We start from the raw sequence: 21,887 nt of genomic DNA on the forward strand, positions 1-21,887 counted from the left end.
TTTGACAGCTCGGGACACCTGGGGCCCCCCCTCTGCTTCGGCAGCCCACCACATGGTGTTTTTCACCTGGGAGCCCCCACCCCCGAGTTTCCTCAAGGTCAATTTTGATGGGTCGGTGTTGGACGGCGGTGCGCGGGGTGGTGCGGGCTTTGTTATACGAGGCCCGCACTCCAGGGTAGTTACAGCAGGTGGCTGCCAGCTGTTCGATACGTCGGTTCCGGAGGCAGAGCTTCGAGCAGCCTGGGCGGGCGTGCGCCATGCGAGGATGATCCTGCGAGCCAGCTCGATCATTTTGGAGGGCGACTCCACCACGGTCATCGGATGGATTCGGAGGGGGGCGACGGGTGATGGTACAGACCACCCTTTGATCCGCGACATAGGGAGCATGATGGGAGATGTGCGAGCCTTCCACGCTCAACATGTATTTAGAGAAGCTAATGGGGCAGCCGACTGGGTGGCGGCCCATGCGGCTCATCACTCAGGGTATACCCTTTGGTCGGGGGAGGAGGAGCTGCCACAAGCGCTCCGCGAGTTGCTTTATTTTGATTTTCTTGGATGTATTCGTACACGTATTGTATGAAATACCCGTTTTCAGCAAAAAAAAAAAAAAAAAAAAAAGGAACATTGAACAATTGTTAAATAGATGCTCAGGTATCTCAGAGATACTTCTAGAGTCGCTTTATATTTTAGTAATAGTAAACCTATGTTAGATAAGTACACAAATGCAAACATGGATGGTGATATAGATTTTAGAAAATTCACATTACTGTACTTGATTTTTTCGGAGGAGTAGTGTCATGACAATCTAAGTTACAAAAATGTGTTGCTTTATCTACTACGGAAACTGAGTATATTGCAGTTACAGAAGCTTGTAAAGAACTTTTATGGATAAAAATTTTTCTATAAGAGTTGGCAAAGAATAAGAGAACTATATATTTTATTGTGACATTCAAAGTGCCATCCATCTTTCAAAGAATCCAACATTTTATTCAAGATCCAAGCACATTGATGCGAAATATCATTAGGTTCGAAATGCTATGGAGATAAAGTTACGGTGTCTTGAAAAAATCTATATTAATGATAACGGGTCAGATATGATGAGTAAAACCTTGCCTATAAAAAAAAATATTGCTTATAGAGAGAACACGGGCTTGGTGGAACCCCTCACATGAGTCACGAGGGGGGGATTTGTTGGTATAGTCCCTCCTCATGTGGGACCCACACATTAAATTTTTTTAAAAAAGGGCAAGATAGCGTGGCAGTATTTTGGTTTTCAAAAATAACTTGGCCTGGTGGTATAGTAATCATGGAAAACGGAGTAATGGATATAAAGGAAACAGGGAAGAAAAAGAGAAAGCAAAGGGTGCTACTTTATCGGATGATCATATGATTGATTTTATTTAGAGTTGGCTAAAATTTCAATATGTTGTTTCTGGCACTAGGAGCTGTAGGTTGAACGGTTTGGATTTTTGAATATAAAAGAAATGATGACAGGATTTTGTTTGGACATGGATAAGCGCAATAATTTATATCAGGCATGGTAAAACATTTTTAGATCTCCATCCCATCTTAGGCCACCCTTCACATCATTGCCATTAGGCTATATATCTATATATATTCATTACTGCAATTACAAGGAACATGGAGAAAGATTCCATGATTGCCCACTCGGAGCCCCAAAAGTAGTTATTTGGGCCTTAAAAAATCTTGATGTTTGTGATTTAGGTTAGCCAAGATAGACGATTTTGTGTTAGAACTAATGCACCTCAAGCATATTCCACATTGAATTTTGGGTGATTTGAATTGGTGTTCCAATTGCCTAGTTTTCTCATATGTATGGCACAATGCCAAGTTCTTAGCATTCTAGTACCCTTTTTTGACTTCAAGATCATGGGGAGGCTATATGGAATCTCATCTTCAGAATTATATGGAGGAGATTTTTTTGGGTATTATTCTCGGACTAAGGATATGGAGGAAGAAAGTTATTCACCCTTCTTCCTTTATTTTGTTTTGTTGCGCTTCCAAATATGAGCACGCAAATTCTTCATTTATTTGGTAAGATGTGCGCACATACCCACATGATATATTTCCTTTCATGTTATGACGGCAGATTGTTTGCCGTCTTTACCTGAAGCTAGAGCTCTGTCCCGATTTGCCCTTTAGTCTTCGCTCGAGCCCTGAAACAAGGAGGACGGAAGGAAGATCGGAGAGGAAGGCGGAGGAGGGCAATGGTGCAGTTCGAGTTGGTGAAGAGAGAGAACCGGGTCCGGGTGTGGGGCGGCGCCCTCTTGCTGTTCGTCTTCGTCATGGTCGCCACCCCGAGAATCCCCCACTCCCCCTCCTTCCACCTCTTCGCCGATATGCGCAACTTCTTGGGTCTGCTCTCCTTCCCCCACTTCCCCGTACCTCCCTTCTATACGTCTCTTTCTTTCTTTCGTGATTTCTTGATTCTTAATTTCTCTCCCTCTCTCTCTCTTTTTGTTTCTATTATTGAATCAGGAGTTCCCAATACTCTGAACGTGCTGACGAGCTTCCCCTTCTTGCTGGTCGGCGTGCCCGGCCTCGTCCTCTGCCTCTCCGGCAGCTGTTTCGGAATCAGGTTTGTTCTTTTCTTCTTTCCTACATAGATTTATATTTATATATATACACGCACACATTTTTTGATGGATGGGGGCTTTGAGTTGGTAGTTTAAAAGGGGAGGTCTGGGGCTGGGCGTTATATTATGCCGGGGCAGCGGCGGCGGCTTTTGGATCTGCTTATTATCATCTGAAGCCGGACGACGAACGGGTTATTTGGGACCGATTGCCGGTATTTATTCTTTCATTGCTTTCTCTGCTCTGCATCATATGTTTCCTTTTTCTTCAGTTGGATTGTGAGATTATGGATTGAAACCTGGATTCATTGCTGTTTATCTTGTGTCTGTTTATGAGATGATTTAAGGAATCGAATTTGTGTTTGGGATTGTCAGTGTTTTAGCCAATTGGTCGGGGAAATTTGACCTAATGCATTTGGAATGTCAAGCAAAAGAACACAAGTCGCGGAATCATACCCCTCATACTTCTTATGTATATCTTAAGTCTTCATCTCCGGATCTTTTTAGCTTTTGGATTGTGCCAACGCCAACTGTTTAAGTTTCATCTGATTTGGTGTAGACGGCTTTCACCAACTTGCTCCATTCTAAATCATTCCGTCCTCTTAACAGGGTATCATATTTATCATCATAAAGATCCCACCTTTTCTTGTACATATCTCATGATATGCTGACTTCCCGTTTCTTTATTAGATTTTGTGCTGAAAATTTCAAATTTTGGTGGCTTCGTGATCTGCATCTTGAGTATCTAGATCTTTTAGGCTCTCAGGTCATTCAGTTTGAATACATGTGATGTGGGTTTGCATACCTATTGCTGTGTTCCTTAATTCTTAATGATTCAATCTCTTTAAAGATGTATCATACTGATTATTGTTGAGAGCCCACCTTCTGTACGTGTATCCTATCTTATATTCCTCCTATGTTTCAATATGTCCCAAACCCTGCATCTCTTCATGCCCTTTAGACACAGATTTTTATTTCTATTATTTCTTTCTTAAAACATGTTAAGATAACTCTTATTCTCTATGCCTTTGCTTTTATTTTTTTGGTAACGCATGCCATGCAATGCTAGCAAGATTAAGATTGTTAAAGTTAAAAACAATTCATTAATAAAAGTAAAAATTAACAAATTTTATAAATTCATGATTATGAGTTCAAGACATTTTAACTGGCTATCCTGTTTGAACTTATGTGATGCAGGTGATGATTTCAGCCTCTTCAATCCTATCTAACTTACTCATAGAGAGATATGATGAGCGGACGGGGATAACATGTTTGTTTTCCCTCCTAATGCTTGTTCTGGTTAGCATTGCATGCGAAAGGTGATTAAATTTTACTCTCAGTTTGAATTCTAGTTCTTGAGTGAATTCAAAAATGCTCAAAGAATATCTAACAAAGATTTCTATTGGATGTGCTATCTTAGCTGGTTGCAGGACCTTTGATGATCTTCGTCTCTGCATGATGTTCCATTTTATTCCATGCGTTGCAATTCCTGCAATGGTATTCTTGTTCCCACCAAAGTATACCCATTCAAAATATTGGTTCTGGGCAACAGGTTGAATTTTATATCTTTAACTGCATTGCTGGTTTATCTTTTCTTCCATAAAGTTTGTATAAATCATATACATCAAAAAAGAAATTTGTTTGCCGCATAAAAAAATAAAGAAAAAAAATCCTCGCTTTCCTTCTACATTTAATAGTGTGGTGCTCTGGTAATCCAGCCTTACTGAAGACACCATGATTTTCACCCACAAGACTCTAATGCTAAAGAAGGAAGAATCATTTAGTAACAAAATCATATTTAGTTAGAGAGCATTAGTTTCGTCGTTCACCAAAAGAGGTGAAATTACTGAGCTTGGGGGTGAAGCTTGAAATTGCTGATCTCTCTCAGTACAAAATTGTCATATTTGGATTTTTTACAACTAAGATTTACAAATTAACCTATCAATCAACTCGAGATATGTTTGTGTTTTCACAATCAAGTAAATCTGTCCAATATTAGTTTCATTAAATTAATAAATATTCTTATTTTATTGAAAATTTTGAAATGCCAATTTCCTTCGCCATCTTCTAATGCTGAACATGGTTTTGCCTCTGTAAATCAGTGCTGCGCTTTATAGACCTAAAAATGTGCATTGGTTATTTTATTTTCATTGACTTGGCTTCGTTAGGAAATTTCCCCATGCTTGGTAAATTAGAACGTATTTTGTATCTGTGCCTTTTTACTTGTTCACCATGTTGAGTTGCTATTGCCCGGTGCAGGAGCTAGCAACCAAATTAACTTCTCCGAAAACTAACGTTAAAGTTCAGAATGAATCTTTTAAATGATTTTTGGAGAAAAGCTCTGATAAGATTGAGAGAACATATAGTAGGTATCTGATGAATTTTTTTAGGAGATTACCATGCTTCTCAAGGGATCATAATAAGAAAGACGAGACTATACATAGTTTAGTATCGCTAGAGAAGGATGTTGTTGTACTGTAAGGACCAAAATTAAAATCTCCATGTGGTTTTATTGTTTCTGCAGTATGCTGAATCCTCTGTACTAGGTGCTGCATACATTCTACTGTGAAGGAGTGCTATGGAAAGCAGTGTGTGAGATGGGATAGTGTGGTCTTACAAAATTTGGAAAGTGAGAGCACCTAAGAAGACTGTGTGTAAGTCATAATGAATTGTTAGGCATATTGATGATTACCTCTCTTGATTGTTTGTTTCTCATTCTAGATTTAATTTTGATGGTTATGTTGGAATAAGTCAACTAATACATGAAATGGAGAGCAGTTTGAAGGTGGGAGGTCTTGTGAAATTTGAAAAGTGAGAACACCTAAGAAGCTTGTATGTAACAATGCATTGTGAGGCTTAACAATACTTCTCTTGATTGATAGTCTCCAATTCTAGATTTGATTTTGATGACTGTGTTGGAATAGGCCAACTGGTCATGAAATTTTGTGAACATCAAACAATGTGACAACTGAACCTGGGTAAGCTAAGTAAGAGGAGGAAATTGGATTCCAGTATAGGAGAGGGAAGGGAATACTATACTTGAAAAGCAATCTACCTTTGATGATATGTTGCTTGAATGTTGGTAACTTGCAGATATGAGGTATTAGATTCTTGAACACTCCATAAAATAGGCAAACAGCTATTATTAGTTCATACAAGAGTCAAAGTAAATGAAGTCTTAGTCGTGCTTGGAAAGCCCTCCCTTATGTTTCATAATTCTGTTTTAATTGTTTTCTTGAGTATGTTTTATGCTTCTTAGTTATACTGTAGTGTCCAATTGGTTTAATAGCAGCAAAAAGGTATGAAAGATATTAGCTCCATTGTCAAATTTTGACATATACAATTCAAGGATTCTTTCCAATGGCATCAAGTTTCGTTATCTTAAAATTTTATAATTAATTAGAAAACCATGAACTGGAGTAGGACTTGTTGTACTGATTGTTATTTGAGCTTTGACTTCCTTAGCGTCTCCTGTCTACATTTGGACCATCTAAGAACTCATAAGTAAACCAGTAATGCGGTCAACCATCCAATCCCACATTATATTTGGTATGATTTCAAGTCCCACGCTTCCACTTATCGTGTTCAAAAATTTATCATCAAAAAGTGCTGTTTTTTGTCTTCTTAGATTTCACCAACTTATTTTTGGAGACCCTGTGCCTTCTTTTTCCATTGTTATGCATCCATACATACAGCATAAATAGTCTTGGAACTTTGCTATTGTAAATAACATGCGGTCCTACTTTCCACTGCCGAGCTTTTTAAATCATCTTCTTGTAAACTTGAATTTCTTTTCAATTGCATCATCATTTTCTATTTTTCTTTTGTCAGTTGGTTCATTTTTGAGATAAGTTTCTTTGTCCAATCTTCAAGCAATTAAATCTATCTATTGGTTTTTCTATATGATAACATGATGTTCAATTCTACAATGTCTATATGTGCATGTGTCAATATTGGATGTGTAAAATGATGTCTTATTTTTGTTTTAAGATTAATGTCTGTGTGTCTATATGTATGTGTATCAAGAAATGCAGAATCGTCCCAAACCATATCGTTCGGCCCGTTCTGAGCTATACTGGTGGCTTACCGGTATGGTACAGTTCCGACTTTGAAACCGGTTTGCTGCCGGAGCCGGAGAAGAAGAGAAAGATAGAGCGAGTGGGGGAGGGAGGAAGAAGGAGCGTCTACGGACACCTGCGGAGGGCCGTAGGGGCGCGGCAGAGGCCGAGGTCGCGGCAAAAAAAAAAAAAAATTAAGTAAAATCAACAAGCGATTTGCCAACTTCACTTAAAAATTCTCAAATTTCAAAACAGGGGACGCGGCTGCGGCCTTAGCCTCCGCCGCGCCCCCACAACCCTCCGTCCGCGGCCGCTCCTTCTCCTTTCCTCCCCCGCTCGCTCTTTCTCTTCTCCTTCTTCGGCTCCAGCTGGTTTTCTCTCGATAAGGGCTCGGTACCGAACTGGACCGGGCGCCGACTGGTACGATACCCGGTACTAGTTCGACCATCCTTTATGTGTATATACACTTTATATTGAACTTTGTTAAGCCCTTTCTTTCAAAATTATCATGGCTTTTATAATATTGAAGAATGAAACAATCAGTGCTCTTAGGCACATGGAATTATCTAGTCTGTACATATTGGAGGTATTGACCTAACTCACATTAGCACCTTGTTGTGAAAGGAATATGTCATGTAGGAATACCGTATTTTGGAGTATGCCTTTATGATTTAGTGTTATTAACAGTCATGGCACATCTTTCTTTGTGTAATTACCTTAATGTGGAAATATTGTGGACCTGACCCTGGAGGCCTTGTTGTTGCTTTCCCTACATTTGGAGGTTTGGATCTGCTTTGTATAAGGATGGGGAGACATGTGAGACTTTCTCCAACAACGCGAAAGCTGGGTGGATTTAGTTGAAGGTGCCTCTATGTTGGCATACAACTGTCAAATACCATAGAAATCTGTATCTAAATTGTATAGTATTGTTGGATGTTGTTGATTGTTGTACAACGAGGTGAAGAATTTGCTATAGGTATTTTTTGGGCATCACCCTGATGAAATTTAAATTGAGAGCGACTGTTTGAGATGGTTTTGACTACTGAATTGTAGTCTAAAGACAGATTTTGAGGCATAAATTTCAAATACAGGTTGGTGCGTTGGAATAAATAAAGAAAAGGCTAGAAAGAATTGGATGGAAGTAGTGAAAATTATCTATAGACATGATATTCCAGAAGTGCTGGTCTTGGATAGGAACAAATGGTGAAACACATTCTTGTGATGGGCGGATATTGATCAGATAAGGCATGTTATTCATGTTTAAATATCCAGATATTGCTTGCTTAAATAATTGCCTTTTATTCAGTATGGCATTGTCAGTATTTGATAAAAATATGTCCAAGAAGGCCATTTTAAAATTCAAAGGCATGTTGTTTCAAGGTCTTAGACAATGACTTTGTGACAAGCCACACCCCTCTTGATTTTTATATGGATCTGCATTTCACTGGTAGTGTTGAATGATTTGTGTTGCAAATACTGCCTTTTGCTTTCTTTTATGATGATGGTTCTGTCGTGTTATACTGTTATATGCTTATATCCGATGCATAACAGCACGTGATTATATTTGTGTTGAACATCATATTGCTTGTGTTGTAGATGGATGTCAAATATGTGCGCCACTGCTCCTTGTATATTTGATGTTCTTTTTTAACTACTGTTCTGGTGCTGTCAATTTATGCAGGGTTTTACCTTCTGGCGAGATTTGTGGCCATTGCGGATAAAAAGGTTTACAGTGTAACTCGATATGTTATCAGTGGCCACTCATTGGAGCACCTATGTTTAGCAATGGTTCCTTTGATGCTTACTCTGATGCTCTGGTTCAGAAATATTAAGATTGCCAGGTATGTCCTACAACAAACTCCTGAATCAGGGACTCAATGGGTGAATGAATATTTTACTTTTTAACTTTTTTGAAATGCATGACGCTGTCCTCCTAGCTCATGGCATACAAGCTGGTGTTTGTTGGGTGTTTAGTATGCTAGCCAGATGCCTGGCTAGGTGATATCTTTCCTGTTTCCCAATCTTCTCACTGTCAAAAAAACACATTATTTTAGTGGTTATCATGCCAGTGTTAGATAAAATATGGAACAAATGATGCTGATTGACATGAGTGGAGTTTTTCCTTACAACAGAAATGCATGCATATGTGCGCAATCGTATGTGTGCATAGATAAATCCATACAGATACATGTGCTCCGATATTTCAGTTAGATTCCAGTGCCAACCCAATTGTCTAATGACTATTTCACTATAAACTCGCCATTTGGTACTTGGTAGCAAACAATGAAAAGCTGAAGTGATTTTCCATAATAATGGTGATGGGAAAATTTCTGTTGAATATAATATTCAAGGAAATGATCTCCATCACATCAGTAACAAATTTCTGTTGTCAAAATATAAAAGGGGAATAAGGTATACAGATAGCAATATATGAATCTGGAGATATCTTTACTTTGAGACATGATTAAAGGAGTCTTTCTCTTCCTCCTCAAGTGACTAATGTCCCTGAGATTGGAAGATGTCTCTAGTCTTTGAGTCTGTGAGCCCTTGTGACATTGTTCCCATTGTGCTCTAACATTTCTTACCCTCTAGTTCTGGAAATATATCATCTTAAGAAGCAGAAGAGACCCCAATATTCCTTCAGTTTTAGTTTATCAGAAGAACAAATAATCTGTTGAATATACATAAAGCCTTGCACTCAAGATTTTTAACTTTCCTATTACTAACTTAAAACTCAAAATACCAAATCCAAGCCTATTTCTGCCATGTCCAATACTAGGTCTTCAGGGCTTGTGATTGCTCCAGATAAGGAGAAGCATCTCCATAAAATGCTCCTCGACTGTTTCCCTCTATTTGGGCAACAACATGAATTTGTTTCCCAGGTACATATATATAAATCGCATATGATGGTAAATGTGTTTCCCTGAAAACGTGTTCAATTTCTGACCATGCATTGCTCAAGCAATTCTAAAGTCGTATCTCCTTGCTACTTTCCTATTTCATATGTTCTTTTAAGATTGTCAGAAAAAGAACTCCATTCCATATACATCAGTATTTGGGGCTGTCCAAGTGTTTAAGAGTAATCTTGTGGATAACTGTGCACTACTAGTCAAAGCCCATAAGAGGCAAGTAGAGCAAGTCCAGCGGTGAATCAGAAATTTTGTCTTGATTATACTTTTCCAGAAGATTGCGTTCTGCAGCAGTACTCTCCTGTCTGAAAGGATACAGCCACCACTGCAGTAATGCCTATTTCATAGAACAGGATCAAAAGAATCCCAGGGAAAAGTGAGCCAGTAGTCCTTAAAACCAATCTGGATATTCCCTTGACTGAAAGCTCTCTTCTGATCAGTCTGGAAACTCTTACAAGTTGAAGGATAGGATATGTTCTGCTGCCTAGTCCGGACCAATGATAGGCAGTACTCGCATAAGCTCAATTTCTTAAATCCATTCCAAACTTATGGGCCCTTATCTATAACCCATGCTTAATGGCCTAACTTCAGAACCTCTTTTCAAATGCAATGAAAGGTTTCTTTCCCATAGGCATGGAGTGCTTGATTAGCCTTTTTCTTTTGCTTGATCATATTTAGTCTGTGCTAAAGTGTTTCTCTCTAGAATATCCCTTTTAATCTCACCAGTTTTCTTGGAACAATGGTGTATATGAGATAAGTATATAATACGAAGTACAGCTATGAAGAACCTGACATAATTAAGGTATATGTCTCTGATCTTCCATTGTTCTAACTGTTAAGTGCCCTTTGCATCTTTTTAAACGAGGGACCTATTTAGGGAAGATAACAAGCATGCTATAGGGGTAGATATGTCTAAAAGATAAAAACGCTTTGATGGGCCTTTCAGATTGGAAACTATTTCAAAGCTTTGAAGGATGTACAAAATTTTTCAAAAATGTTTAACATCATTTAGCTAAAGATGTGCACATCTGGAAGTAACCATCACTCTGCCTGTGCTAACCAAGCAAATGGAGTGGTTTCCCTTGCCTGCAAGAACATTGTTTACCACTTTGCCTGTGAAAGTAGATTCATATTTATATGCTTGATGTGCCATTTGTAATTATAGACATAATATTATGCAGTATTGTTAGTTGAAGCAGCTGCTAAGCAAATTGATGATCTAGTATATGGTGGTGGTTGAGTCTGATTTATAAAGCTGTGGCTGGCATGGTTTTTGTTTTCTAGGGCAGAAGGGAAAGTATAAGGTCATAATATGATGTCAGTTCACCGATCAGGCTGGGATTGGAGTAATGGAGGCATGGCATTGTTAAAGTTGATTAATCACTTTGTCAATACCAAAGTGAGTAATGTGAAAATTTATGTTAATTGCATTTAATTGAGAGATAAGCCAAATCTTTTCTATACTTGTTCTTATTTCTTTATGATTGAAACTTGTAAATCTTTCACAAGTTTGTGGGTTTAGAAATCTCTTTGTTGTTATAGCCAAACACTGAAATAATATTGTGTGAGCTGGCATAATTGATACTTGATAAGTAACAAGGGACTGTAACTGAACTTTTAGATGATAGGTTACCCTTTTTGCTATGTAAACTTGGATATTCACATGGCTAGGTTTATCGTATAAGTTATAGTTATGATGTGATGGACCATTGTATGAAGTAATATGATATAAATAATCCATCTTATAATATATATCTGAATGTTGTCAAGGCGATGCTTTTTTTTCCCCATAAGTCGTGGTCCTATGTCATCTTATTATACTGCTGACTTCTAGTGGTGGTCTTTCTTTGATGAGTATCGGGTCGTCTTTAGTTGCTAGTTATAACATTGACTCTCTTTTTGGGATTGGTCTTGGACTTGATGATTGGCTCAGGTGGCGTCTGCTTTTTCTTGCAGGGACTCTTGAAGCAGGTCAAGGCTTTAAGAAGTTAATGTAAATGGTGTTAGAATCACTTATTGGTGAAGCAGGTGCAGGCGGCGGGTATATCCTGCTGGAACACTATACAATTTCTAGTTTTTGAATAACTAACGAAGAAACAATTTGGCAACTGTACTAAAACTGATTCCGAAAACTGATTTATTCGACACAATGAATTGATGGGGGCCGCTTCGTTGTTCTTTTCTCTGAACTTTGAGAGTAGTAACAAGGGACATTGTGGGCTGTTGCTTCTTGATGTTGTTTGCGGATGTAATATATTTGTTTGCGGATGTAATATATTGGAAACGAGACAATGCTAATTTGAAGGATTGTTTTGCTTATGCTTGAGATATGACTTTCTGGCAAGATAGAGTGCAATTTATGGAGCCATTACGTACAATGTTCGTTCATAACCATCTTGTTCTTTGCTTCAAATTCTCATCGCTAATAGGAAGGTTGTTTCTGTTCTATTTCATAGTTAAGAAATGGTTTTGGGCTGCCAACTTCCAGAAGACTTGGTCTGTGCTGAACGAAAATTTCAATTTAACCTGTTCAGCCGTCAAAAGGTAAATCATCCAGAGTGGGGAAGATCAAAGCCCCAGTTAATGCTCTATGCTTCATGTGGTTTTATCATGCAAAAATGTCCTATGGGGATAGCGAGAACCACCAAGCTGCACAAAACCTGGCAAACTGACGAGGCTGGAATGCATTGATTTCTAGCACTGGTTTGTGCGATGAAGTTTATGGGATCTCTTCCCGAATGGAGAAAACGGCGGAATTTTCGCAGCTAATGTGGCAAGCTGGAGTGCGGGATGGTGGATCTCTTGGGCCTGATGCCCCAATTTAGAGTATATTTGGTTCGGTGGGAGTTAGGCTTATGGGAATGAATAATTCCCATTTCAGCTTATTTGGTTGGAAGAGTCTCATTTCTATTTTAATTTTGGAGGGCTCGTTTAATATTCAAATTCTATTTAGTCATGAACCAAATGCATAAGAGGATATGACCGTTCTGATTCTTATTCCAATCTATTATAACGCCGATTTTGATCGTGAACCAGATGCATGCACTCTTAGTTTAGAACCCAATTGACCCCTGTTCATCAGCACTCGCTTGGCTTACTTTGTTGGTAGGAAATGGACTTTTTAATTTGTACACCACGAGAGGGAACTCAGAGGAGCGGCAGTCAGTATTCGATAGAATGCATTTGTGCTTCTCCAAACATGCATGCAGACTACCACTAAAGTGGTGCCATTACAACGGCATGTTGCTGAAGTTTTAGGAGACATGCGTTGATCATATCAATGATTACAAGAGAGCTTGAATTTGGAAATAATTAATAAATTTAGTGTAGAAAGTATTTCATTCATTGAAAAATACCTAAGCAGTGGTATTGATGGTTAGTTTTGTTGTTTCTAGACTAACCAATTCTTGCTCGAACTACTATACCCTCTTAATGAGGTACATATAAATTCAAAATGGCAGTAAAAGGTGTAATATTAATTTGTTACTTGGAAACAGCAAAACCAGCTCTAGAATTTAGAGATACCGCATCGTCCAATATAAATATGTATATATATATATATATATATATGTATGTATGTATGTATGTATGTATGTATGTATACATATATACATATTTGTTGTTTTATATTCAGTATAAGGTGATGAGATCTTATATTCCACATAGAAATGCATCATCTGTGCATGCTAAAAATCATAATTGCTCGTTTCTATAATAATACATCGAGCTAAGCATATGCATAACGTCATAAAAATGAGCAGCTATAATTGGAGGCCTACCACGGGCCAATTTCTCCATGATGTAGGGTACAATTTCTCCACGATGCTGGCCTACCACAGGCTTGCTTGGACCCGGTCCAACAAAACATGTCGACGTAAGATGATGATGGTTGGAGCTTGGGTTCATGATGAATTGATGATAAACTTTTCCGGTCGGGCACGTCTCGAGCAAAACTAGGCCGACCGAAAAGAGCACGAGGCGCGAAACCAATGACCCGTCGGGCTTCCCTATCTTGGAAACCCTATTTTTTGTTTTTAGGGTTTTCTCTCGCTATAGAGTTGAGGGGATTTCTTTTCTCAAAAGTCTCTAACCCCTCGACTTCGGTCTCCAAAATTTCGAGTCTCTGGTACGTTCTTTGATTCTATCTCTATCTCCCCGCCTCCCTTTTAATCCGTTTCTTGAATTCATCGATTCGTTTTACCTCGCGATGGTGAAATGCATGAGCTTTATGGCGTCTTTCTTAATTCGCATTTGCTTGAGTGGTACTAAAAGAGCAATTTCTCTGGGGATTGTTCCGATTCAGATGGGTTTGGATGTTTTGATAGAGAATAGCTTTTTTCCCCCCGTGACTAATATCTAGGGATATGGATTTGAAAGAAAAAAAAATCTTGGGTTATATATATTCTTGGTGAAATCTATGTTGGCTACGTGTTCCGCTGCTATTTCTTTGATCGGCTTTTCTGAATTTTAGTTCCAGTTCATTGGATGGTTAGAATATTTCTCGTTTGTCTGTGCTTTTAGTCGAGCTATTTGACAGCGTTCTTGTCAAGCTCAGAAGTTAGGGCTATAGATCGGATAAGTTGAAAATATTGTGGTTTCTATAGCTTTATCTCTTTGGTCCATGTTCTTGAGAGTGACTCAACTTGTTTTAGGCAAAACTTGGTGGTTTGAGAGTTGAAGCTCTAAAAACCCTTCCTTTTTATGGTTAGGACGATGATATTGCAACTTTTTGGCGACATTTTTATATTATGAACTAAGATATATTGTAAAATTAAAGTTTGATGGCTAGAAATTCGAAGGTATGGATAAGTAGATGTCCTTCGGTGCATGATTTCATTGCCCAGCGTTGGTAGCCAAGATGGATGCCAAGTTTTCAGGTAGTCAGTTCATTGTGGGCACTGAGATATTTTGTTATTGTGTTCAGTATGATGAATGTGCGACCGGTGAGGTGTGTTGCTAATTAGCTAGTTGGAGGCATGTAGAAATTTCGTTACTGAGTATGGTGTAATGAATGTCTGACCAGTGAAGTGTTGATATGTATACTATTCTTAATTCTATTAGATACCGTATATATGAAATTTTTAGTACAAAATCTGCTTAATGCTTTGCATGACTTGGCTATTGGTGCTGCCTATCAGTTGTGTTGTCCACCCACCACCATATGAAGGTGTGTCTGGTAGTCCCTTTTAAGAGAGATGAATTTTCTTGGTTGAAATCATTTCTTATGAAAATGTTGATTTGATGTCAAAACTCAAAACTGTGTTTGATGGTGTATGGAGGTACGTGTTACTATGTGTATGGTAGTTTCTTTTGTTATCGTTGTGTTGCTTTTACATTGATAGCACTTCTCAACAAATGGTGGAAGCATCTTTTCCACTTATTTGGCATTCTATAGTTGTGTCCAAAAGGCACTTGATCACAACATTTTGTTTCAGACTGGAACTGGTTTCGGCTCCAGAATTTGGACTTGGGCCTCACCACAACTCAAACTAGATGTGGGTTTACATATGGACCCAAACTCGACATGATCAATTCCAGTTATATGTTGTTCACATTGATTTGACCGATGTATATATTGGCTTTAGTTTGCTGTGGTCTAAATGAAGGGTCAATGTGTCTAGTCGATTCCATTTTGAATCTTTTTAGGTTCAATCTGGTGGATTGCATTTTTCTTAGACCTGGAAATCCAAAATTCAGCTGGGAAACAGGTCTTTTGTCTTATTTTAAGAGAGCAACCTAGATCATAGTTCTAGATTTCTAGCTTGAGGTGGTTCCAAACAAATCCAAAACTATCTGATCTGCTTGCAACCATGTTTTCCCTAAAGCAATGAAAAAAGAAAAAAAAATCATTTTGACATAGCTTAGTTGCATATTGAATCCAGAGATAATTGGGGGTTCCTTTTTTTTAATGAGAAGCCTTTTTTGTTGAGTGCCTCCAAGGATTATTTTTATATCAATTTTACTTCAATTTTTTTAAAATGCTTGATTCAAGAAGTGCCAAAAACATTCATCATGAGAAAGTTGTCCAGTATATGTAATATGTATAAATCATAACAGATTATGCGTGTTCACCTAAAGTGCTAATTATTCATATGTTTTAGTTCATACTATTTCGGGAATAATTGGTGGGTATGTGCATCATGATGGCTAAAGATATTTCTATTCATTGCTATGTTGGTCAGTCATGTTTTTCTGATCTACGATTTGCTACAGGATGCTTCCTAATGCCTTTGTTATGTATTATTTTGTGCTTCACATCCCTATTCTGTGTTATTTTGAATTGCTTTGTACAGTAAGTGTTTGCTGTTAATTTTATTAGAACTCCTATTTGTTTTGCTGGAAGTGAGTGTGTTGCTTCATTTTGGATTTGTCACTGTAATGTTTGTTTATGTGTTTTTCTGTATGAGAACTGCCTCGTTGCTTATTTCTCATACTTCTTTCTTTTTTTCCTTCTTTTTCTTGTTATTTATTTCTCTGGAATTTAGATAGACATGCAATGAAACCAGCAATTGTATTTTGGCTTCAGCCTGATATCTATATTGCAAGAAACCCTTCTTCATTTTTTTTTGGCACCTGTTTCACATCAACTTCTTGATTATCATTTGGAATTCTGTCCTGCTTGTTTCTATTATCACTATTGTTATCACCCATGATGAAAATCTTTCATATTGAAATTCCATTTGAGCCATACTCCATGGCTGGGTTTGAATTTAGATTCTTATTCTGCGACTCTTGTTGGCATTTCTACTTTTTCCCTCCTTTCCATATATCTATACTTCGTCCTCCAAATGCTTCTGGCTTCTGTGCTTCCTTCACAGTTGCCTTGCAAGCTTCTTTGAGATATAGAAGATGCCAAGGCCAAGTGCCACTGCAGCTGCCAAGCCCGATGAATCGGTAAAGCAAGCAGAACTTGTTGAACCAGTCGAACCTGAAGAACAGGTGGATCTTGATGAAGCTGAGGAGACAATGGAAGAAGAGGTTTATGAAGAAGTTGAGGAGGAAGTGGAAGAGGAAGTAGTAGAGGAGGAAGAGGCTGATGAAGAAGCAACTGCTGCTGCTAATGGAGCAGATGCTGATACAAACCTTGGTGGTGGTGATGACATGAAAGATCCTAAACAGAAGGATGAGGATGAAAGTGAGAAGCATGCAGAGCTTCTTGCTCTCCCTCCTCATGGTTCTGAAGTTTATGTTGGTGGTATCCCTAATGATGCATCTGAAGAGGACCTGAAGAGCTTTTGCGAATCAATTGGGGAGGTCACAGAGGTGTGCTTTTTGTCTCCCTATTAGTGCCAGCATATATTCACAGTTTATTTAACTTGTATATTCATGTTGTCTTATGGTGATGACAACAGGTTAGGATGATGAAGGGGAAGGATGAGAACAAGAATTATGCCTTTGTTACTTTCAGAACAAAGGAGTTAGCTTTAATGGCCATTAAAGATCTAAATAATACTGACTTTAAGGTAGATCCTTCTTAGCTTTTATGTGCTGTGACATCTATGTTGCTCTGACCATTTTTATATGAATACATTGACAAGTTATCATATACAGAAGCGATTTTTTTTAGAGATGGTTGCAAAGGATCGATGTAAAGGTCATTTATATGCCTCCACTGTTCGACCTTGAACATGTGGATGCCAATGAAACTGTAGTAAATATATGTCATATTACAACCATTTCCTTTAATCTTGTATTATTAGTATGTCAAAAGATTTTTTTTTTGTACATTATAAATGTGAATTGTGCAACTTTATACGATCAAAAGGGAATAGTGTTTTTGTTGCACTGTTCATCTTATATTTTTCTGATTATTTGTAAATCCTGACTTTTATCTTTGTTTCTTGAACTCAATGGAAAAGGAAGGCAGACATTCTGTTCTAAATTTTAAGAAAAAGCAGCTTTTTTTTTTTAGTTTCATTTTATTGAATATAGATCCTTTACTGAAATTTGTAGAAAGGTCAGAGGGGCAGGCTTCTGCCATTGAATGTGCTTATTTTTCGAGGACAGCCATTGATGGTTTAGTCTGATTGAACTGATAGTTTTTAACCTAAGTAAAAGAATAAAGTGGGGCAGACGTTCAGAAATTTAAATTTAGATGATGTGGCCATTATACTAGATTTTGTTGGTATTGGCCTCTGCTTCTACCATACACTATTGATGCCTTTGTTTGCATGCATTGTCTCAGCGAAAGAACGTTAAGTGTTCGACATCTCAAGGAAGGAATAGGTTGTTTATTGGCAATGTTCCTCGAAATTGGGTGGAGGACGATATGAAGAAAGCTGTGACACAGATTGGTCCTGGGGTCATTAAAGTGGACTTAATGAAGGTAGTGCCCCCTTCTTTTCTTTTCTCCTTCTTGAAACAAATGAGTATACACGTGCACACACTCACCGTTAAATTCTGGTGGCCCTGCAGAAGGAAAATTCATTTTTACATGAGCCTTTCATTTTGTCATCTATTTGGCTGATTGACCTGTGGGTTTTGAGTTGTAATTTTTTCTGCTGTTACAGGATCCACAAAACTCAAGCCGCAATCGTGGATTTGCCTTCATTGAATACTACAACCATGCATGTGCAGAATACTCGAGAAAGAAGATGTCAACTCCAAAATTTAAGTTAGACTCGAATGCTCCTACTGTGAGCTGGGCTGATCCAAAGAGTGGCGATTCCGCTTCGACTTCTCAGGTTTATTGTAAACTTTCTCGAGTTTTTAGTATGCTATTCCTTCGTTTATAATGTTCCAGGTAATTTGTTTTGCATTTCTTCTGATACATGCTCTCTGTTGATTTTTCTACAGGTTAAGGCACTTTATGTGAAAAATTTGCCCAAGACTGTGACCCAAGATCAGTTTAAAAAGCTCTTTGAACACCATGGAGAAATTACAAAAGTAGTTCTGCCTCCTGCCAAGTCTGGTCATGAGAATAGATTTGGTTTTGTACATTTCGCAGAGAGATCAATGGCCATGAAAGCACTCAAGAACACTGAGAGATATGAAATTGATGGTGGTTTTTATTCTAAGAAGATTTGCAATGTCTTGCCATGCATTGTTTGTTTTTTAATTCTAATGTAGCTTATCGGGGTCATTCTTTTTTATGTTAACAGGACAAGTTCTGGAGTGTTCCCTTGCGAAGCCTCCAGCTGATAATAAAGGTGAAACAAGTTCTAATGCCAAAAAAAGTGCTCTAATACCCAATTATCCTGTTGGATATGGTGTGATGTGGAGTCCCTATGGTGCTCTACCTGGTTTTGGGCAGGTATGTTTGTTTTCCAGTCATCTTAAGTTCAGATAAATTTTCCATGCAGCCTTTGCATGCTCACATGCATTTATTTATTTATTTTTTTGCTCAAATTGCTGTCACTGTTCTGCTTCCGAGTGAGAGCTTCTTGTGTCCTTCCAGCCTTCGATCTATGGAAGGGGAGCAGCTCCTGGCATGGCAATGATGCCAATGATCTTACCTGATGGTCGTCTGGCGTATGTCCTGTAAGTGGAAGTGTCAGGCTTCGTTTGACAAGCTTTACCGTTGCTATAGAAGTTACTTTAAGCAGATGAGTGATAATATTCTGCATGATTTGACACTGATATATGAATGCGGCAACATAATCGATCAAATTCTATTTGTAGATTAATGTAATTGGTTGCCTTTCTGATGTCAGTAAATGTCAGCTTTTTGGTTGCCTTAACAATTAAACCTCATAATGACACTAGATTTAAATATTGTGCAGCCAGCAGCCTGGATCACCTGCAGTTGCAACGCAGCTAGGGGTTGGTCGGAGCAGTGGATCTAGTGGGAGTTGGCAAAGCAATGATGGTAACCGTGGACGTAGGTACAAGCCATATTGATCCACCTGGCCTATCAATTGTGGATGCTGACCGGACCAGCACCATCCTATTTTTCCTTGTCATAGAACAGGGACTCTCGGAGTAAACAGGTTCTGTGGTCTATGACTTTGTTTCAAACATTTTGATGAGTATCTGAGGAATTAGTCCGGAGAAGAAGGAATTAGTTCCTTCATTCTGCGATATCCTTTTCAATTTGCTGAATAGTAAGTCCTTGTGGGAAATAACATGTATCTAGACATTCTGAAAGGCAGAGATTGGAAACATTTTTTATTTTAAATCATGATGTTTTTGTTCTTGGTGAGCAATTGGATGCTAGATCTCAAATGTGCTGGATCCATGTTAGCATAATCTTGGATATGCTAGGTCTTTTTCAGTTTCAATTAGCCATCATTTCTCTACCACATCCAGTCTATAATCCCTAAATGGTTGATCTGGTGTTGATGGAAATCCTTTTTATCCCAAGCTTGAAGGTATTGCTTCCACATGGAAATTAAATGGTATGTGACTCTTGGAAAATTTTGATTTACCTGGTATTTATTTTTGGTAGTCTAGTGAGTAGTTTGAAAGGTTTGTTATGACAGGGAAATAACGTTCCGTGGGAGCTTTATGTTCCTCAACACTGCATCATGGTCTAATCTGCTGCCAAGCATGGACAATGAAGAGCGGATGATGGAAACCTCAGCGCTCAAGAAATTTAGCTTAAGCTACATGGCATGAGAATTGTGGCTGTAATTTTTTTTTAAAAAAAATTATAACGTTATAGAGGTAGCAATGAGTTTGGGTTAAAAATTTACCGATTCAAACTTGAGCTATTTATTAAACTGGTCAAAAATTCAGATTTGAGATTTATTTATTAAATAGGTAATCATATTCGACTCGTATGATCTGTTTATTAAACATATCAAAGTCTGGTTAAATAGGTTAGGTAGATTTTTAAAAAACTAAACGAATTCAAATAGGTTAAATATATTTTATATAGGTTAAACAGGATGAAATGAATTGAACGGATCAAAGGTCTAAATTTAAACAAGTTTAGATCAGTTCGACTCTTCTTAGATTCGGACCTATTTATGTCAAACCTAAATCTTTTTGAAGTAGATTGTTTGTAGGTTGGGTTGATAGATCGGATCATAAATTGCCACCCAAAACTTTATAAACTAGTTATAAACATCATTATTTACTCCATCACTTGAAACTTTGAATCATTCTATTAAAATGATCGTTGTCATAATGTGTTGCAGCAAGAAATAACAGAAAATAATGGGAAAATATCTGCATTGCTGTTAAAATCACTCTTTGTCTAATTTATTACTGTTTCTGGAGGTATAAATATTTTGGATAAAAAAGTGATATAAAATTTGAATTTTAAAATAAATATTTTGTAGAAAAATCACGAACATCAACTAACAAATAAATATTATAATCGGGATAGCAATCAAATGGCAGTTGTTATTGAAATGCTATATTCATATGCATGCCATAATAAAACCATTCTGGAACCGTCGCTTTTAGGACGTAAAAATCTAGCTTTACGCGATCAATCGACATCAGCATTATGGATCCCATGCCGATCCACGTCATATTTAGGATCCACTTCAAGATTTGGAAAAAATATACTGGTGCTCTGCCGAAGGGCTGATGTTAAATTCTAAGTTTTACCCTATCAGATCAGTTAGAGCGGCAGTATTTGTTCCATTCTCATTTCAGGAGAGTTCATTTCGTGTCGCCTTGTCTTTCCATTCCTGGAGACCTAGCAGCTATAGATCATCTTCGCCTTTTCTTTCCCTTCATGGAGACTTGATTTTTGGCCAAGATGATCTAAAATCGATAAATAGAAGCTACTTAGCTTTTTTGACCGCTTGTCCCCAGGCTTCCCGCCGCATCATTTTAGGACTCATTTGGGAATAAAGAAGAGATACCAGATAGTAGCTTTTCTATGAAAATAAGATTTTGATATTATATAGAAAAAAATTTCATATGGGATGTAAAAAAGTTCAAGTCCCATCAGCTGAAAATTGGAGTAATTTTTTATTTCAAAAGTGCCTTTTAAGTTTTTAGATGGAATAGAATAAGATCTTTTTCTTTATTAATAGCATAACAAGTATTTTATATTTTTTTTAGAAAAGTAGACCAAGCATAAGCTACTCTGGATGCTGGAATGTGCTACTTTTATATGGTCAATTAAATATGCAAAAGTTACTTTCACAAGCAGCATATACTCAGACATCAGCTTTCTATATAAAACATTCTAGTAAATTTTTTTTTTCTTCTGCGAACCAAACAAATCCTCAGTAAATATTTAGCCTAATCTCTCTTAGCTGCTGCTATCTTGCTAGTTATATCCGAGGCTTGTGCACCGCAATTTTGAATCATACAAAGGTGATAGACCAGCTCCGAAACTGCTAAACCCTCCCAAGTTTGACCGGTTGCAATGCAAGATTCAGTCTTACATCTTTGCGAGAGCATGCATCCAGTAAATCACAATC

General features: G+C 37.8%; 2 protein-coding genes across 9 annotated transcripts; both read left to right on the forward strand.

Moving 5' to 3' along the window:
* The first annotated feature begins 1,643 nt into the window (after positions 1 to 1,643).
* LOC103709588 (Alkaline phytoceramidase (aPHC)) lies at positions 1,644 to 11,880 on the forward strand. 6 transcript variants are annotated; one of them, XR_003386165.4, is made up of 9 exons: positions 1,724 to 1,946; positions 2,111 to 2,376; positions 2,500 to 2,599; positions 2,689 to 2,809; positions 3,792 to 3,913; positions 4,025 to 4,146; positions 8,334 to 8,493; positions 10,846 to 10,960; positions 11,518 to 11,880. XR_003386165.4 is itself a non-coding variant. In XM_088707997.2 (8 exons), the coding sequence occupies exons 2-8, from the start codon at positions 2,229 to 2,231 to the stop codon at positions 11,525 to 11,527; spliced, it is 783 nt and encodes a 260-aa protein (XP_088564123.1). In that variant the 5' UTR covers positions 1,644 to 1,946; positions 2,111 to 2,228; the 3' UTR covers positions 11,528 to 11,880. The 6 variants fall into 6 exon arrangements, 1 of the variants encoding a protein (XP_088564123.1); XR_003386164.4 differs by having other exon boundaries at positions 1,818 to 1,946; positions 10,851 to 10,960; positions 11,518 to 11,657; XM_088707997.2 differs by lacking the exon at positions 10,846 to 10,960 and having other exon boundaries at positions 1,644 to 1,946.
* A 1,572-nt stretch (positions 11,881 to 13,452) lies between these two features.
* On the forward strand, positions 13,453 to 19,706 carry LOC103709589 (heterogeneous nuclear ribonucleoprotein Q-like). Of its 3 annotated transcripts, none has more exons than XM_089926546.1 (9): positions 13,453 to 13,687; positions 16,380 to 16,824; positions 16,914 to 17,024; positions 17,747 to 17,887; positions 18,072 to 18,245; positions 18,358 to 18,562; positions 18,663 to 18,814; positions 18,959 to 19,041; positions 19,284 to 19,706. In XM_089926546.1, exons 2-9 carry the CDS (start codon positions 16,411 to 16,413, stop codon positions 19,399 to 19,401), a joined length of 1,398 nt encoding a protein of 465 aa, XP_089782672.1. In that variant the 5' UTR covers positions 13,453 to 13,687; positions 16,380 to 16,410; the 3' UTR covers positions 19,402 to 19,706. The 3 variants fall into 3 exon arrangements, with proteins under 3 accessions (XP_089782672.1, XP_089782671.1, XP_089782673.1); XM_089926545.1 differs by having other exon boundaries at positions 13,511 to 13,687; positions 16,047 to 16,824; XM_089926547.1 differs by having other exon boundaries at positions 13,570 to 13,687; positions 16,051 to 16,824.
* The last annotated feature ends 2,181 nt before the right edge of the window (positions 19,707 to 21,887 follow it).

Source organism: Phoenix dactylifera, chromosome 12 (genome assembly GCF_051530095.1).
Source record: "Phoenix dactylifera cultivar Ajwa chromosome 12, Ajwa_hap1_PhDact_Kaust_v1.1, whole genome shotgun sequence".
Lineage (NCBI taxonomy): Eukaryota > Viridiplantae > Streptophyta > Magnoliopsida > Arecales > Arecaceae > Phoenix > Phoenix dactylifera.

Excerpts from the sequence above, each read along its gene's own strand:
- LOC103709588 (XM_088707997.2), top strand. The coding sequence starts at position 2,229 with ATGGTGCAGTTCGAGTTGGTGAAGAGAGAGAACCGGGTCCGGGTGTGG. Across the intron at positions 2,600-2,688 it reads GGCAGCTGTTTCGGAATCAG|TTTAAAAGGGGAGGTCTGGG; the intron begins GTTTGTTCTTTT and ends TTGAGTTGGTAG. Across the intron at positions 2,810-3,791 it reads TTATTTGGGACCGATTGCCG|GTGATGATTTCAGCCTCTTC; the intron begins GTATTTATTCTT and ends TATGTGATGCAG.
- LOC103709589 (XM_089926546.1), top strand. The coding sequence starts at position 16,411 with ATGCCAAGGCCAAGTGCCACTGCAGCTGCCAAGCCCGATGAATCGGTA. Across the intron at positions 17,888-18,071 it reads TTAAAGTGGACTTAATGAAG|GATCCACAAAACTCAAGCCG; the intron begins GTAGTGCCCCCT and ends CTGCTGTTACAG. Across the intron at positions 18,246-18,357 it reads ATTCCGCTTCGACTTCTCAG|GTTAAGGCACTTTATGTGAA; the intron begins GTTTATTGTAAA and ends ATTTTTCTACAG.